Below are 16992 nucleotides of genomic sequence, written 5' to 3' on the forward strand. Positions count from 1 at the left end.
ATACTACATCAATACCCAGATTTGGTGGCAAAATACATTTGGAAACTCCAGTAATGTGGCATGTCACAAGACATTCAACTATTGCCTGGATCTGGAATAACTAATGATGTTCGACATGGTAACATCACCATTAATTCGATGAGCCTGCTGCTATAAACTTCAGCGTCCTAAAGACCTATAGTATGTTGCTATTGTCACGCTGGGACATAATGATAATACATCGTTCCATACGAATTAATCCGCTAATAATACTCCACTTATCGAGCACGTGGCCGTGCGGTTAGTGTCGTGCAGCTTTAAGCTTGAATTCGGGTTCGAAACCCACTGTCGGAAGCCATGAAGATGGTTTTCCGTGGTTTCCCACTTTCATACCAGGCAAATGTTTGGGCTGTACCTCAATCAAGGCCACGGACGCTTACTTCCCATTCCTAGTCCTTTCCTATCCCATCGTCGCCATAAGACCTATCCGTGTCGGTGCGACGTAAAGCAAATTGCAATATACGATACTCCACTTCCTGCTCTCAGATTGTAGGTAACTCTAAGTTGGGTGTTAACAGAAATATCTGTATTGCATGTGCGGATGGAAACGTATCTTCCGTCGCCTGTAATGGTATAACGCATTCCCCAGATATGCTTATTTCCTTCCGTGAATCTTTCTAATAAAGGTAAGAGGTGATGATACCGGCGCGAAGCTACGTTTGGAGGTTAAGGTCATAGCATGCTGCTACAGGTTAGTTTGTATTCTGATTTGCACGAAAGATGCCACTCTTCTCTCACGCTATCCTCTTTACATGGCTGGTGACTTGAAATGATGCACTACAGAGAGTTACCGGCGGTTTCGAAGCGATCTGCCTGAATAGCTGAGCGCTAGACCATTGCAACCACAATATCCACAATCAGTGTATGCATATATTAGAAGCGTATCGTTTTTCATATTCCATTGTGATCCTATAAACTTAATTCCAGGTTACCAAAGAGGTTCCATCTGTGAGCCAACTTAAGTCGCTAGTCGTTGTTCTTCTGTTTGCTTGATAGGGAGCAGAGGTCGGTGGTATTTTCATGTGTTAAATGTAGAATGCTCCGTGTCATTTGATTTAACTCCTATAGGAGGAACTTTTAATACCTGAATATCCGTTAGATTCTGTAGTAATGCTGGGCTGAGTGGCTCAGGCGGTTGAGGCGCTGACCTTCTGACTCCAACTTGCCAGGTTCGATCCTGGCTCAGTGCGGTGATATTTGAGGGTGCTCAAGTACGTCAGCTTCGTGTCAGTAGATTCACTGGCACGTTAAAGAACTCCTGTTGGGCTAAATTTCGGCACCTCGGCGCCTCCGAAAACCGTAAAAGTAGTTTATTATTATTCGTATCAGAAGCACTTACAATGATGCATTTGGGAGCATTTGTAAAAGTAGTTAGCGGGACGTAAAGAAAAATATTATTATTTATTATTATTATTATTATTATACTCTAGGGGCAAAATATCTCTATAGGTCGACGCCCTGAACAAATAACAATTTTAACTATTATTCTGAAGTAACTGAAAGACTGTTAAAATGTATTATTATTGGTGTAACATCCTTATAATTACTTGTATAGTTCCTGAGAAGCTCAAGTGCCGAAATATTGTCCCGCAGGGGTTTTTCACGTGCCGACAAATCTACCAACAGGAGGATGACTAATGTCAGCACCTTCAGATACTACTCGACTGAGCTGGGTTGAACCCGTCAACATGGGCTCAGAAGGCTAGTGCTCTACCATCTGAGACACGTAACCTCTTCCTTTTTCTTCTTATTTCCACCTGCTTAATATAACAATGCAATTAGCCCCCGTCCTTGGAGGTCCAGGAGGATAAGTGCCACAGTTCATGTAATCACCGAGGTTTACCGTTGCTTGATTTCGAATTACTTCTGTATCTTCTGATCTCCCGCGAAATGTGGTTAAGTGTAATAAGATTTAACATCATATATCATGTTGAATATGAGAGCCAAGGTTGATAATTATGAGATGTGTCATTCGACTGTTGTTATACGGTCACTTCCCAGAGTCTGTTACAGAAATTTCGTGCTGTAACATATTTACGACTTTTTGAAACTTTAACATTGCTTAATATAGTTATCTCTATGTAAGTATAGTACGGTCTCAACAAACAGTGACGTCACAGTTCGTTATAAACATTCACAAATATTACAATTGTAACAAAGCATGATATTCTTCACCTTTTATTTCATTTAGAATCCACCAATTACTATAACGGTCTTGAATCGTTTACGAACTCTATCACTCTGAAAATATCCTGTATTATGTTTCACTTCATTGAATGTAAATTGTAAAAACATAATTAGTATAAAGAAAGTAATTCAAAATATACTGGAAAAAAGTGTTGTGATTTATTTTTTATCATTACTTCTTTCTAGCCTTCAAATATCGAACAACCTCTGCCAAGGTTTAAACTTGGTATCTTCGACGGAGAGACTCTTTCACTGCTTTACAGATGGAGTTGCAACGATATATGTACTTCGTAATTTTAGAATTCAACTCCTCTTCCAGTACGGAAAATAATTACTGTACAGCAATTACGTCATAACATGGAATCAAATGTATGAATATGTTAGATATTTAAAGTGAAATCTGTTTCTGTGAAGGTGATCAAATCTCGCTTACGCTGGTTTATTCACCTGAAGAACATGACACGGAGAGTCCTACTTATCCGCTCAAAATCCATGAAGCGTTGTAGACTCTGAACTTCGTGGGAGTCCTCACTAAACAAAAACATACTCAAGAGCAAACCTTATCACGCAGATGGCCCAGAATCCTAAGCTCTGGAATTAGAATTCAAGGTGAGCGGACCCCAATTATAATGGAAAAAGACTAGAATCAAGGCGGGATTTATTTGCAATCATTACTTGCTTCTACCCTTTAAATATCGGACTATCTCTGTCGAGCTTTGAACCTGAGATCTTCGAGATAGAGACTTTCACTGCTTCACAGATGGAATTAAAATGGCAGTTACGTCGTCATTACACGATGCAGATGTTGCGAAATGCTATTTTGTTATATATAACCACACACAATGTCTAGAATATCCTTAACAGCTAATGTATATGGGTTAATAGTTTCCCTTGATCTCTAAAAGTAATTGTCCTCCTTTACCTTTGAGGAATTATTTCACTCTCTCAGAGGACCTATTCTAGAAACTGAAACGTACGTGTTGACACAATTACAACAATTATGAAAAATATTATAAAATTTTAGACGAGAACCTGGCCACATCTAGCGCATTCTTTTAGCCCATTCTTTGAAGTTTGATACAGTCGATGCTGAAGCGTATGCCTGACAGTCTGCTCTTCTTCGCAACCACATTTGATGTTATCATCTTGAACGTAGCCTCGGCGTGCATGTTCTCTTTGGACCTGCCAACACCTTACTTCAGACGGTTCAAAGAATTCCTTACCAACCAACCCTCATTATGGTCAGGTGGCAAACTTTAAGCAACTTCTTTACAATCAGAGCAGAGGTAGATTTTTGCTGTCCCCGGATGATAGAGGACGGCAAATGGTTCAATCTCAGATAAGGAACCGTAATGCGGGAACATTAGAGTCAAAAGTTATTAATAATCCAATTTGTTTAACGTCTGTCCGTTCTTAACAGACGCCGGGCTGGTGTCGGAATTTCGTCCCGCAGTAGTTCTTTAACGTGCCGAAAGACAACGACATGGGAATGTCACCTTTAAACCACCTTAAAAGCCACCGACCTCAGTCGAGTTCGAATCCGTTAGCTTGGGATTAGTACCCAAACCAATCACTTCCGACCGTTATATTCACAACATTCTCGAACCACATTTAGCTGAACTGACTGAAGAAGAAGAAGAAGAAGAAGAAGAAGAAGAAGAAGAAAATATACGTCTATTTCTAGCAGGATGGTGTGACGGCTCATACGGCGCATAGCTCTTTGCGACGGTTGCAGGAAGTGTTCGATGATGATAAAATCATCAGTAAAGGCTTATAGTTGCCTTTGCTGGCAGGTCCTAGTGTTTATAGTGCACTAAGTCTTCTGGTATGGGCTAGAGTAATTTTGTTACTTTCATTTATCTGTCTCTGTCTTATACTTGGCTTTGACAATATGAAAGAAACTAAATATGAGCATTGCTAGCAATGGCATTCCTTCTGCAGCCAGTCCCTGCTATGAATGGTGAGAAAATGTTGCTCATAGGATCGGTTGGTGCATGCATTTCAGTGGGCTTGGCAGACTGATATGTAATAGCAACTTCTGGCTCGGTGAGGAAAGCAACGGGAAACTACCTCACTCCTCCTTTCCCTAGCACGCCTCTTCAGTGATGTCTAGGCCATCTATGACAGCTGATGTCGGAGCTGTTTAGGTTCCAACCAGCCTTAGAGCTGAAGACTGAACATACATACATACATACATACATACATACATACATACAAGGCTTATAGCCCCCTCCTTCGCCTGACTTAAGCACCTTCGACTATTTTCTATGGATAAATCTCAAAGGAAAAGTTTACAGGAAAGCTGCAGAAAAACAGGTCCATGAACTGCAATGTGTGTTTCGACATCTCATTAAAAGCTTGCATCACAGCTCAGGGAGCTTGATTTCAACATCTTATGTAAATACTGGTGAATTCAGATTTATTTATTTATTTATTTATTTATTTATTTATTTATTTATTTATTTATTTATTTATTTATTTATTTATTTATTTATTTATTTATTTATTTATTTATTCATTTATTTATTTTGAGCATGTGTATAAGTGGTGAGTTCAGTTTCGTTTAGTTTCTACAGGCGTAATCAAGCCGCTTCTTTAAGACGACTATGTCCGCTCGGCATACGACCATTGAGCTCACTGTCACAGCTTCTCTGCACTCCTATGCCTCGGAACTCCGCGTGAAATTTTAAACTATAAGTATCTCCCTGTAGATCATGGCCTCCCTCCATAGTTAACCCTTTAACATATTTCTCCTTGACTCTGAAAGCCGTGAAATGAACTACATTATTATTATTATTATTATTATTATTATTATTATTATTATTATTATTATTATTATTATTATTATGTCCCATAGCGAATGTATGACCAGTTATTCTCATATGAACCGACACCCCTAGTAAAACATTCGTTGACATATTGATGACAGTATGCTAAATTTTGGATTCTGTCAAAGCATGAAGAACTTACTCGCCTAACTATGCAGCCAAAGATTTTGTGCTGTAAGGGCATTAGCAGATTGAATTGTAGGGGTAAAATGCAGAACCACAGTAAAGTTCTCACCGAGAGTGGATTTTCACTGACCTCATAGCACTCTATATCCTTCTGTTTCCAGTGTGGCGGTTTGGATCCCAGTCGAGGTCTGTGATATCAAATGTGGTAACTCAGTGCTATTGGCTTCCAGCAAGTTAAACTAATTCTTAAGGCAAACCTCGATATAGCAGCGTCTATTAGAATCAGTAGTAATTGAAGAGACATTAAATAAATATATTATTTAGATTTTCTTCGTCGGTTCTTTTGATGAATGGTCAGCGACGAGACCTTAATTCAGAGGGTCCCATATTCAATTCTAGGCCAGGTTGGGTGTTACCGCATGTGATTAATTCCACTGACTCAGGGACTGGGTGTTAGTGTATGCCCCAACACACATTTCTTGATATAGGCCTACCCACCACATCACACCACAGGACCACTCGGTAGAAAATGCGTCTTTCCTCATAGACTTGGTATCACGAAGAACAACCAGTCAGATACGCATGTCTGACCAGTTAGCACTTGCAGCCTCACCAGATTTTAAAAGTTGGGGATGTGAGGTGTAAATTTTCATCGGAATTCTAATCGTTCATTCCGAATAAGTTTTTTTTCCTTGAGGTACCTATCGGAGTTCCATCATTCACAGATCGCTATTAGAAGTAATATCACCAGGAAGTATTCACATAGGGACTGTATAGGACTGATGAGCACACGGTAAAAGTCAATGGAAGGTATGGGTCGTTAATTTCGGACTACTACCGGGCGAGTTGGCCGTGCGCGTAGAGGCGCGCGGCTGTGAGCTTGCATCCGGGAGATAGTAGGTTCGAATCCCACTATCGGCAGCCCTGAAGATGGTTTTCCGTGGTTTCCCATTTTCACACCAGGCAAATGCTGGGGCTGTACCTTAATTAAGGCCACGGCCGCTTCCTTCCGACTCCTAGGCCTTTCCTATCCCATCGTCGCCGTAAGACCTATCTGTGTCGGTGCGACGTAAAGCCCCTAGCAAAAAAAAAAAAAAAAAAAATCAGACTACTCACCGCCGTATACTCGGCTTCAACAAAGGCGTAGTCCACTCCTAGCCAGACGGATATAGGTATCATTAGCAGCATCTCCTTGTGGCGATGTAGTTCCAGAGTGGCTGTTAGCAGACGAAACGTGGAGAGGCCCGTAGCTGTGCTGGTGCGCTCCCCCTCCTTGTACCTGGTGGAGTAAAAAGAAAAATATTGTTCTCCACTAGTAATACATTTATTTTATTATCATTTTAATTAATATTTTATACAACCATATCAACTTCCCATTGAGGATATTAGCTATTAAGTGCTGTAGTGTGTATACAAGAACGTGGTATCGGATGATAGGCGCAGAACTAAGATTTGACGATATAGCCTGGAATGTGTTTGTTTTTCTTTCTTTTTTTTTTTTTTTTTTTTTGCTTTACGTCGCACCGACACAGATATGTCTTATGGCGATGGGACAGGAAAGGGTTAGGAGTGGGAAGGAAGTGGCCGTGGCCTTAATTAAGGTACAGCCCCAGCATTTGCCTGGTGTGATAATGGGAAACCACGGAAAACCATTTTCAGGGCTGCCGACAGTGCGATTCGAACCTACTATCTCCCGAATACTGGATACTGGCCGCACTTAAGCGACTGCAGCTATCGAGCTCGGTAGCCTGGAATTGAACCAGCCTGGAAGCGTATCTGTCCTTAAGAAATCACCTAAAACAAACTGACTGAGCGAGTTGGTAATATGATACAGATTTCTAACTGGACGATCGCAGTCGGGAGATTGTAGGTTCCAACACATTCTTCGGCAGCCTAAAATTTAGTTCTCCGTAGTTTCTCATTTTCACGCCAGTATATGCCGGGGCAGTACGTTAATTAAGACAAGAGAAAGACCGAAATGAGCCCGTGTGGCTCCAGTGAAGCAAGAAATAACCAGGGTCAGCTGAAGATATTTTTCTTCCAAAAAACGAAAGAATCGTTCCAAAAGAAAAAGGAAAAAGAAAAGTTAAAATACGGAGCTATCGTTGTTTTACTCAGGGGTTAGAGATTCCATTTAGATGGAGTAAATCCTGAGAAGAGATTATATCTATTGTTGGAATAGGTGCCTGAATTAGATTTACTTGAGGATCAAAATAAACAGCGTTCACTTCTCAGTTGTTCCACGAAATGCAACAGTGGGCTTTGATTAATTCCGTAAAATTACCATCATCACTAAATATATGACTTCAGCATTTATTTATTTATTTATTTATTTATTTATTTATTTATTTATTTATTTATTTATTCTCTTTGAGAAAATATTTGCTGCTCAATCGGTATTTAGATTTTTTGGCTATATGGTGGCTGTCCAATAAAACTACGTACTGTAGTTTCTCATAGATGATACACGGTAGATTCAGTTGCTGTAGAGCTGTCTGTAGCTGTTCCGGTACGACTGCAATAACAATAAATGCTTTCAGTTTTTAAATGCGCTTGGTTTCTGCTGCCAGGTGTAGCTAGTTGTTGAATGAACTGTCTGGATCTTATTTTCATGTTAATGAAAATGTCTATGATCAATTTATTTCTATGTTATTTACCTATGACACTAAAATCAAATTATTTAGCATCTATTGTCCTGTTAATGATGACAGAAGAAGTCTAACATACTGTACACAGTTTTTTCAACGTTAGCTTGTGGTTGCAGGCTGTGACATAGCTTTGCATCTTGTGCTAGTTCAAATTGCTTTGGCAGTTCTTGATGGATTATTTTAACTACGCTAAAATATTTCCGTACGTAGTAATTCTGTACAAATATCGGGCATGCTGTTAATACGCATAATATCAAAGGTTTCAGTTTTTCTTTGACACTTCCGACATGTATCAGTTGATGTTAGGTTTTAATTATGTACGCTATGAAATCGCAAATGCAGGTTTATATGGCACTTTTCTGAACCAATACCACTTATTATTATTATTATTATTATTATTATTATTATTATTATTACACTATTGTTTTCACTTACCTCTTAAGCGAGTCAACTCCCACAGCTGCGATGAAGCAGCCGAGTGCCATACAGGCTAGGAACACTGAGATCATGATCGTGATCTTCTGTTGTGAGGGACGCTCCAAATTCGGATTCTTGGATGCTTCGTTGCTTCCCGGACAGAAATCAACTCCGCAGATCCCTTCTAGTGACATGTTATTGTGGTTAATATCGTCACCACTCGACAGCACTGGAAAAGATATTAAAAATATTCTCAGAGAAAAAAGAATGTACAAAGTTTATGAATATTAAAATGTTGTTAGGATTTTTTTTAATGTAATGTGTTTTGTGGACTTCTCAATTAGAAAAAAGAAATTTGTAGAATGACACATTTATATATTTTTTCAACGTTTGGGGGGTTGGTGTTCTATGGAGATTCAAAGAAAGTGTTTATATAAATACATAACGGTATTAATTTTTTTTCCAAATTACTTGGGGTCGGCACTGATGTGAATTAAACCCACTTATGCGGTCGGTTCCCTTCCATTATTCTTTGCTTCTCTGGCACCGAGCTCGATAGCTGCAGTCGCTTAAGTGCGGCCAGTATCCAGTATTCGGGAGAGAGTGGGTTCGAACCCCACTGTCGGCAACCCTGAAAATGGTTCTCCGTGGTTTCCCATTTTCACACCAGGGAAATGCTGGGGCTGTACCTTAATTAAGGCCACAGCCGCTTCCTTCCCACTCCTAGCCCTTCCCTGTCCCATCGTCGCCATAAGACCTATCTGTGTCGGTGCGACGTAAAGCAACTAGCAAAAAAATGGTATCTCTTGCGGTCGGTAGTGTGATGTACGTAAATGAAGATGTGTACCAATACAAATACAAATACCTAACTCCCGAACCAGGGGAATAATCCAGACACGGATAAAATTCTCGCCTTGGTCCTAAATCGAACCCAGAGACCTCTGAAGTGAAAGCCATTACACTGACCATTAAGTCAAGGAGTTAAATATGTATTTTTATATTGTTTTATTTTAAGCACTGGAGACATCGGAATCTTAGACCTGTGAATACAGTATGCGTGGAATTATATTTTCTGATATACACGTTGTTGAGTTTTCTGTACAATGCAGGCACTTGCAATAATGTTACTGTTTTTCCGTCCCTCTAACTATCTTTTACTGATTACGGAGACTCCGAGGGGCCGGAAACTTTGCCCACGGGAGTTGATAAGCTTGGCAGTAACTCTACCAACACGTGGCTGTCGTATTCAAGCACCTTCAAATTACGCCAGACTTGATTGGAATCGAACCCAGTTGTATACTGAACCTATACTTTTACGAGAGGATTCTGGTTCGTGTCCCATTGACCTTGTGGATTCTGACGATGACAATGAGTGAAATGAAAATTCCTATCTCCTATAGATCATCGTCTTATCCACAGGTAGATTCTTTTTGAACCGCCGAAAGGTAAAAATTCCATCATTTTGCTGTGAACAGGATTTTCTATTAGCGGGTAATATTGCGTATGTGGATTACCTGTTGTGTGGTGTTTACAGGGATATCAACAACCTTGTGTCTCTCTGCTACACTAATCCTGCTCATCGTGAGTATTTTCTTCTTATTGGTGTTTCGTCGCACCAACACGGGCAGGTCTTCTGTTGACCATGGAATAGATCAGGATTAGGACTGTGAAGAAGGAGATCGTGGCGTTAATTAAACTACTGCCTGGTGTGAAAATGGGAAATCACAGAAAACCACCTTGAGGGCTGCTGGCAGTGTGGTTCGAACCCATGATTACACAGCTACGCGACCTGAACCGTATAGCCAACCATTCCGAATAAAATGTTTTTTAAAACTGTGCAGTGTGCATCAGGTACTTTAAAGAAACCTTACATACAAAGTAAAGGAATAAAAACCATAACTTCTCTTATACTTATCAACGAATGTAAGTTTATAGAAATTAAGTGTCCAAATGTGTATAATCCGATTCTTGATCACGGAATAATGCAGAAAATACTAAGAGAGAGGTTATTCAAATTTAAGAAGAGTAAGATGAGGAGGCAAGGTTGTTGATATCGCAAATACCACACCTCTAGTTCGCATGAACTGTACTACCTGCTAATAGGAAATGTTGCTCACGGGAAAACGATAGAAAGTTATGTTTCGTTGGTGTGGAAAGCATCTGCCACTGAATTGGTGACAGGAATTATACTTCACTGATCAGTCACCAAAGCTCGCAAAACGAAAAAGAAAGTACCATCAGGTGTGAATGAAGAACCGGTTACTATTCTGATCAAAAAAGTTAATTCATTTTAAATAAGAAGTGAACTCTCCCAGTGCAGTAAACCATTCAGTATGACCACATTTGTATATCGCGGTGATTCAGTTTATGTTATTCAAGGGTGTCTTGAATAGTGCAGTATGTGTTAATCAATCATGATTCTTTACTTACCAAGTGACGACACTAAATTTCCCCACACCATGGAGAGTAGGAATATCATGAAGAAGACGCCGATAGCTTTGTCCCTCACAGTCTTGAGAGCAGCACCGGTGAGCTGCGAGTTGGCCTCGGAGATGACACACAAGTAGGTACACTTAGCACTCCAGAGCAGCGCAGTACCCATACCCATTATGAGAGCAGTTGGTACCAAAGTATAGACTCGAGGATACAGCTGACCTGCCATGTACGGCATGTGAGCAATAATAGCGACCACTATGCTCCATTTGCAGCCAAGTTTGCTGTCAACAAACATAGGTTATTAAAACAATGATTAGAGTACACAATAACATGTAAACTTACAGGCATTGTGCGGTACTAGTAAACCAAACATTAAAATGAAATGAAATAAAATGACGCGTGGCTTTTAGTGCCGGGAGTGTACGAGGACAAGTTCGGCTCACCAGTTGCAGGTATTTTGATTTGATGTCCGTAGGAACTTGAGCGTCGTGATGAGGATGAAATCTTGATGAAGACGACACATAACATCCAGCCCCCGTGCCAGCGAAATTAACAAATTAAGGTTAAAATTGCCGACCCTGCCGCGAATCCTACCGGGATTGCTGTGACTAAAGGCCAGGATGTTAAGCATTTAGCCATGCATCCAGACAAAGAAAATATTGTGTCATCCAAAAATGTCAAACAAAGCTATTGGTATACAGTTGAGCAGTATTTTCTCTTCTTGTTTCTAATATCTTCCTGGAATATACCGACAATTATTTTCCTTTATATTCTGTAGGGAAAGTTCCCCGCGTGTATTTTATCAAGTACTATGGCTACTCATCATGGACCGAGCTCGATAGCTGCAGTCGCTTAAGTGCGGCCAGTATCAAGTATTCGGGAGATAGTAGGTTCGAACCCCACTGTCGGCAGCCCTGAAAATGGTTTTCCGTGGTTTCCCATTTTCACACCAGGCAAATGCTGGGGCTGTACCTTAATTAAGGCCACGGCCGCTTCCTTCCCACTCCTAGCCCTTTCCTGTCCCATCGTCGCAGTAAGACCTATCTGTGTCGGTGCGACGTAAAACAACTAACTAGCAAAAAAAAAAAAAAAAAAAAAAAAATACTCATCATGGGCTAAGGTCGTATGAAAGTTTCGCGTGGTTGCAGAAAGTGCAGGCGGAAATTGATATGCAGCCATGCTTGCTTTGTAAAAGCCAGAGTGACAATTCTTCAGCATGTTCAGCATAAATTTATATAAAAATTTAGAGAATAAAAACCTAAAATGAAATACGTTATTAAATACAGAATTAGATGCTCCTTCCGTTCAACTGGACATCCTTAGATTCCTCGAATACCGATCAATAAAAAAATCTCAAGCCATATCCGTACAGGCCAAGAAGGCCCTTGACGAAGTGAAAGATTAAAGCTTCTACTATCTGTAACCTGGCAACTAAGTGGGATAGTGTGATTATCCGGCCACCTTTGCTGCCACGAATCGCCTGGTATTCATTCTTGGTGCAGAGTGAATGAACTTCAGGGACATGTGCATCGACAGAAGTGTAAATTTTGTCTCTACGTTGTCGACTGCCTAGTGGGGAATCAAACCTTTGTCCTTCAGCATGAATCGAACACGTTTTTTGTATCTTCGGCAAATTAAAAAAACACATTGGAAAAAAAAGTGCTTTAGGAAGGAACATGTGCTAAATAGTTTTAGTTATCAATGAGCCAGTGAGTGTTGTAGGTTGTTGAAGTACTTCGGTTATTCCTCATTTCATGTTGCGTATCCTCTAGTCGTGCCCCACCCAGCGCAAACATTACCATATAGATGAGTTTGTTGCCGAAAATCATCTCCCCATTCTACCTACTGAAAGATTCTGAAGCCCGTAGTATAGGTGTATGGAGATAACAACGATTATTGTTTATAGGGACCTAATATTTACGTCATCAGCTCCTGATGGTTTAAGATGAAACTAAATGATAGATTAAAATTTAAAATTTACCCGCTGACTAGGATCAAAATGACGGATGATGATGAAAAAGATTATGATTAAAAATATCATTGGGTATAATTTTCAATGTCTTTTCTCGATAAAATTATTTAATTGTAATACAATTAAATAATGCGTTATTCTTAGGCTAAAAGTAAAATAATGAATACTAGAGGAACAGTGCTGCTCTGCATCATTCATTATAAATAGGTCAGATAACTGACGTCTTGATATGAAATTGTTCCATGCCCGAATCGTTGGCTGAATGGTCAGCGTACTGCCCGTCGGTTTTGAGGGTCCTGAGTTTGATTCCAGACCGCTTCGGAGATTTTAGTCGCTTCCGATTAATTCTTCTGGCTCAGGGACTGAATGCTTTTATCTCTTCCAACATTCCCACACTCATACTCAGACAGCACACTACACTACCAACCACCACAGAAACAGGCAATAGTGATTACATCCCTCGAAATTGTGTGGTCGTCAGGAAGGACATCTGGTCGTAAAACACGGCAAAATCCACATGTGCAACACAGTTTGCACCCACGACCCCAAAGGTGTGGGGAAATGCGCTGCGCGGATACTTTTTTGAATGTTTACTTTTAGAATTTATATTATCTGTTAATTGAGCCTCCGTGGCTCAGGCGGCAGCGCGCCGGCCTCTCACCTCTGGGTTCCATGGTTCAGATCCCGGTCACTCCATGTGATATTTGTGCTGGACAAAGCGGAGGCGGGGCAGGTTATTCTCCAGGTATTTTGGTTTTCCCTGTCATATTTCATTCCAGCAACACTCTCCAATATCATTTCATCTCATGTGTCATTCATTAATCATTGCTCCAGAGGAGTGCGACAGGCTTCGGCACCCGGCACAATTCCTATACTCGCCGCTAGATGGGGGCTTCATTCATTCCATTGCCGGCTACATATTATATTACTAATTCCAAGTCACCTTGATAAATAATATTAAATACTGCAAACCCGGTCAAATGACTGGAAACAGGCTGTGGATTTTCATATTATCTGTTAATTATACGTCAAGTGAATATTTGTAGATTTCATTATTGTGACATTTATTGATATTGTGCAAACTATTTTTTAGTTTTACACTTATTGTTGTGTGTTTAATTTAAAGTTTTATTTTCAGATTATTTTGTTTGGTTTTTTGTTTCGCATCGAAGATTGTCCTTGTTGCAGCCCATATTTTCTGGGAAGCAGATGTTCCTTTCAGACAAATAATGTAAGTACGTGATGACTGCATGCATTTACGCGTCGCGCTATAGATATTTTGTACACTGACTGAGCAAATGTCATGGGATAGCGGAGCACTGATGCGCAGGTGTGTTGTCTGCGCACCACACGCCCCCTGTGCCAGCGGCAGTTGTATAGGAGACCTTGTGAGCAGTGGCTGTGCATGTGACAGGTGTAACATGGAACGTCGTCGTGAGCTGACACCGTTCGAACGGGGTATGGTGGTCGGTGCCCGACGGATGGGAACTGCGATTTCGGAAGTTGTGCAGGAATTCCGCTTCACACGATCAACCGTGTCCAGGGTGTATCGTGAATAGTTGAATGCGGGTGTCACCGTCCACAACAGACGAACGACCGGCCGTCCAGCCACCCTCGATGACAGTGACCGGCGACATCTGAAACGGATTGTCACGGCTCAATTCAACACAGGCCGTGCTAGACACGTCTCCCAGTGGACAATCCGTAGGAACATGGGTTCTATGGGATATGGGAGCCGGCGCCGCACACGGGTGCCACAGTTAACCCAACGTCATCGGGCACAACGACGCGCATTTGTCGCTAGTCACCAGGGACGGACACTGGAATAATGGCGTAACGTGATAAGGTCGGACGAATCACGATTTCAACTGCACCAGGCCGATGGGAGGCACCGTGTATGGAGCAGACTACATGAAGCGATGGATCCCGCCTGCCTCGAGGGTGTGGTCCAGGGCGCTGGTGTCTGTGTTAAGGTCTACGGTGCATTTTCCTGGTATGGAATGGGCCCCCTAGATGTTCTGTAAAAGACTTTGAATAGTACGCGGTATGTTGAGCTGCTCGGAGACCATCTCCACCCATTTTAGGCCTTCCAGCGCTCAGACGATTCTGCGATGTTTCAAGATGATAACGCGCCGCTACATCGCTCCCACGTCGCCCGGGATTGGTTCTAGGAACATGCAGCGTAGGTCCAACGACTGCCATGGCCATCCAGGTGCCCCGATATGAACCCTATCGAGCATATCTGGGATGTCCTGGAACGCAGGCTCCATGCCATGGATTCCGCACCCACGACCAGACCAGCATTGGCGGCCGCTCTGCAAACGATTTGGTGTCAGTTGCGCCCAGAGGACTACCAGAGACTTGTCGACTCACTTCCACGGCGTCTCACTCAGTTCGCAGGGCCAGGGGAGGCCCCCACACGCTATTAGGTGACTATCCCATGACATTTGCAAAGTCAGTGTACAGGATTCCAATTGTCATTGGAACTTAGTCTAGCGAACCCGAGGAGGGATTCAAGACTTATGTTGGTCATTTTGGACATTTTATTTTTCATCCCTTTTGAACTTAGAATCCAGATCGTCACAATTCATTTAAGCGACCGAGAAAAATATGGATTCGACATCAATATTGGTCTTTTTCAATTTTTTTTTCATTTAAATCCTTCCCAGCCCTGACCCGTGGGTGTGCTAGGAGTGTCTTTATCTCCACAGTATTTTTCTCCAGGTAGGAAGTCATATGAGTACCAGGTTTGGTTGAGAGTTAAGCTCGAACATACATACATACATACATACATACATACATACATACATACATACATACATACATACATACATACATACATACGCTCCTGACATTGAACGTGTACCCATGCGGTAGCTTCTGATCCCAAACTTCACCCGTACTGGTGATAATGGGGGTTGTCAGTCGGTTTCTTTCCTCTGGACACAAGGGGCGCGTGTCGTTTAAAAGACAAGTGAGCGCTGTCAAGAGCAAGGTTGTCATATTTTGCGTTTAATTTATTCGTAAGATAATATAAATATAAAAACCCGAACATGAACCACAGCATAGACGAATATCGCAGAATAGTTTGTTTTTTTTTGCGTGTGCATAAACCGTGCAGTGGTCGTAGACGTTAAAGAAAGAAAGAAAGAAAGAAAGAAAGGAAGAAATTGACAAACTCGACAAGGAACTGTCAAATAGCCGTAAATTATCGTCATGAACTATTTTAAATACAAATAGCAGGTCTCCCAAAATACTATACTTCAATTCATATCAAAGTAAACCTATAAAAATATTATTTTATGCAGCTAATATCAGTGTCTCGCTCTCAGTAGAGAAAGGAAAAGTAAAGTCACTAATTATGGTCCCGACTAATAATAATAATAATAATAATAAGAAGAAGAAGAATAATTTTAATTTCGTGTGGCTATTTCTAGCCGAGTGCAGCCCTTGTAAGGCAGACCCTCCGGTGAGGGTGGGCGGCATCTGTCATGTATAGTTAACTGCGTATTATTGTGGTGCAGGATAGTGCTGTGTGTGGTGTGTGAATTGCAGGGATGTTGGGGACAGCACAAACACCAAGCCCCCGCGCCAGTGGAATTATCCAATGAAGGTTAAAATCCCCGACCCTGCCGAGAATCGAACCCGGGACCCTCTGAACCGAAGGGCAGTACGCTGACTGTTCAGCCAACGAGTCGGACATAATAATAATAGTAACCCCTGCCTACGTTGTTCTTCGTAACGTATTCGTGCGCATTACATATCAGCGGTTGACTTTGCTTACTTAAGTTTTAGTCTCGTTTCTTTTCTCGCAGAACGACTACTACTACTACTACTACTACTACTACTACTACTACTACTACTACTACTACTACTCCTACTACTACTACTACTTGGTTGAGTAACACTCGTGGGCGCGGAACCAGTACTATTCGGTCGAGTATCACTGCTACTGATGCTCGGTTGAGGAGCGCTTGCGTGTAGTGGCAGATTTAATTCAGGATCTTCTGGTGCGTTAATTTCCAGGTTTTATTCCCACGGCCTCCACATTATTACATGAAGCTAAGTGAAAAGCAATACAGTTCACAAATATTAATTAATGAAGCATGTATTACAAGATTTCCAAACAGCGAACAAAGCACGTCCGAATTGTCTGAGTTGAAAAGAAAAAGAGACTGACTTCTATTTAATAATAGGTGCATTGGCAACAGAGCTGTAAGGATTTCTGTTGGGTAATGAGAACTTCCGTTTTAACCCATCCGCTTACCTTATAGACATCAGTTCCGAATCTTTAAATTACCATTTAAATGCTGGTGTTTATAAGGTCCATGCAAGACTG

The 16992-nt window shown here is 41.3% G+C and overlaps 1 protein-coding gene across 2 annotated transcripts in view; it reads right to left on the reverse strand.

Annotated features, from left to right (window-relative positions):
- Positions 1 to 16992, reverse strand: part of LOC136867269 (UNC93-like protein) — a 95824-nt gene that overhangs the window by 14692 nt on the left and 64140 nt on the right. For both annotated transcript variants that reach the window (XM_067144415.2, XM_068227064.1), the window contains exons 3-5: positions 10676 to 10962; positions 8264 to 8474; positions 6297 to 6459 (exon numbers count right to left, since the gene is read on the reverse strand). In XM_067144415.2, the coding sequence (XP_067000516.2) occupies positions 6297 to 6459; positions 8264 to 8474; positions 10676 to 10962 (661 nt within the window). The remainder of the gene's footprint in view (positions 1 to 6296; positions 6460 to 8263; positions 8475 to 10675; positions 10963 to 16992) is intronic.

The sequence above is a fragment of the Anabrus simplex genome, chromosome 3, assembly GCF_040414725.1.
Source record: "Anabrus simplex isolate iqAnaSimp1 chromosome 3, ASM4041472v1, whole genome shotgun sequence".
Classification (NCBI taxonomy): Eukaryota; Metazoa; Arthropoda; class Insecta; order Orthoptera; family Tettigoniidae; genus Anabrus; species Anabrus simplex.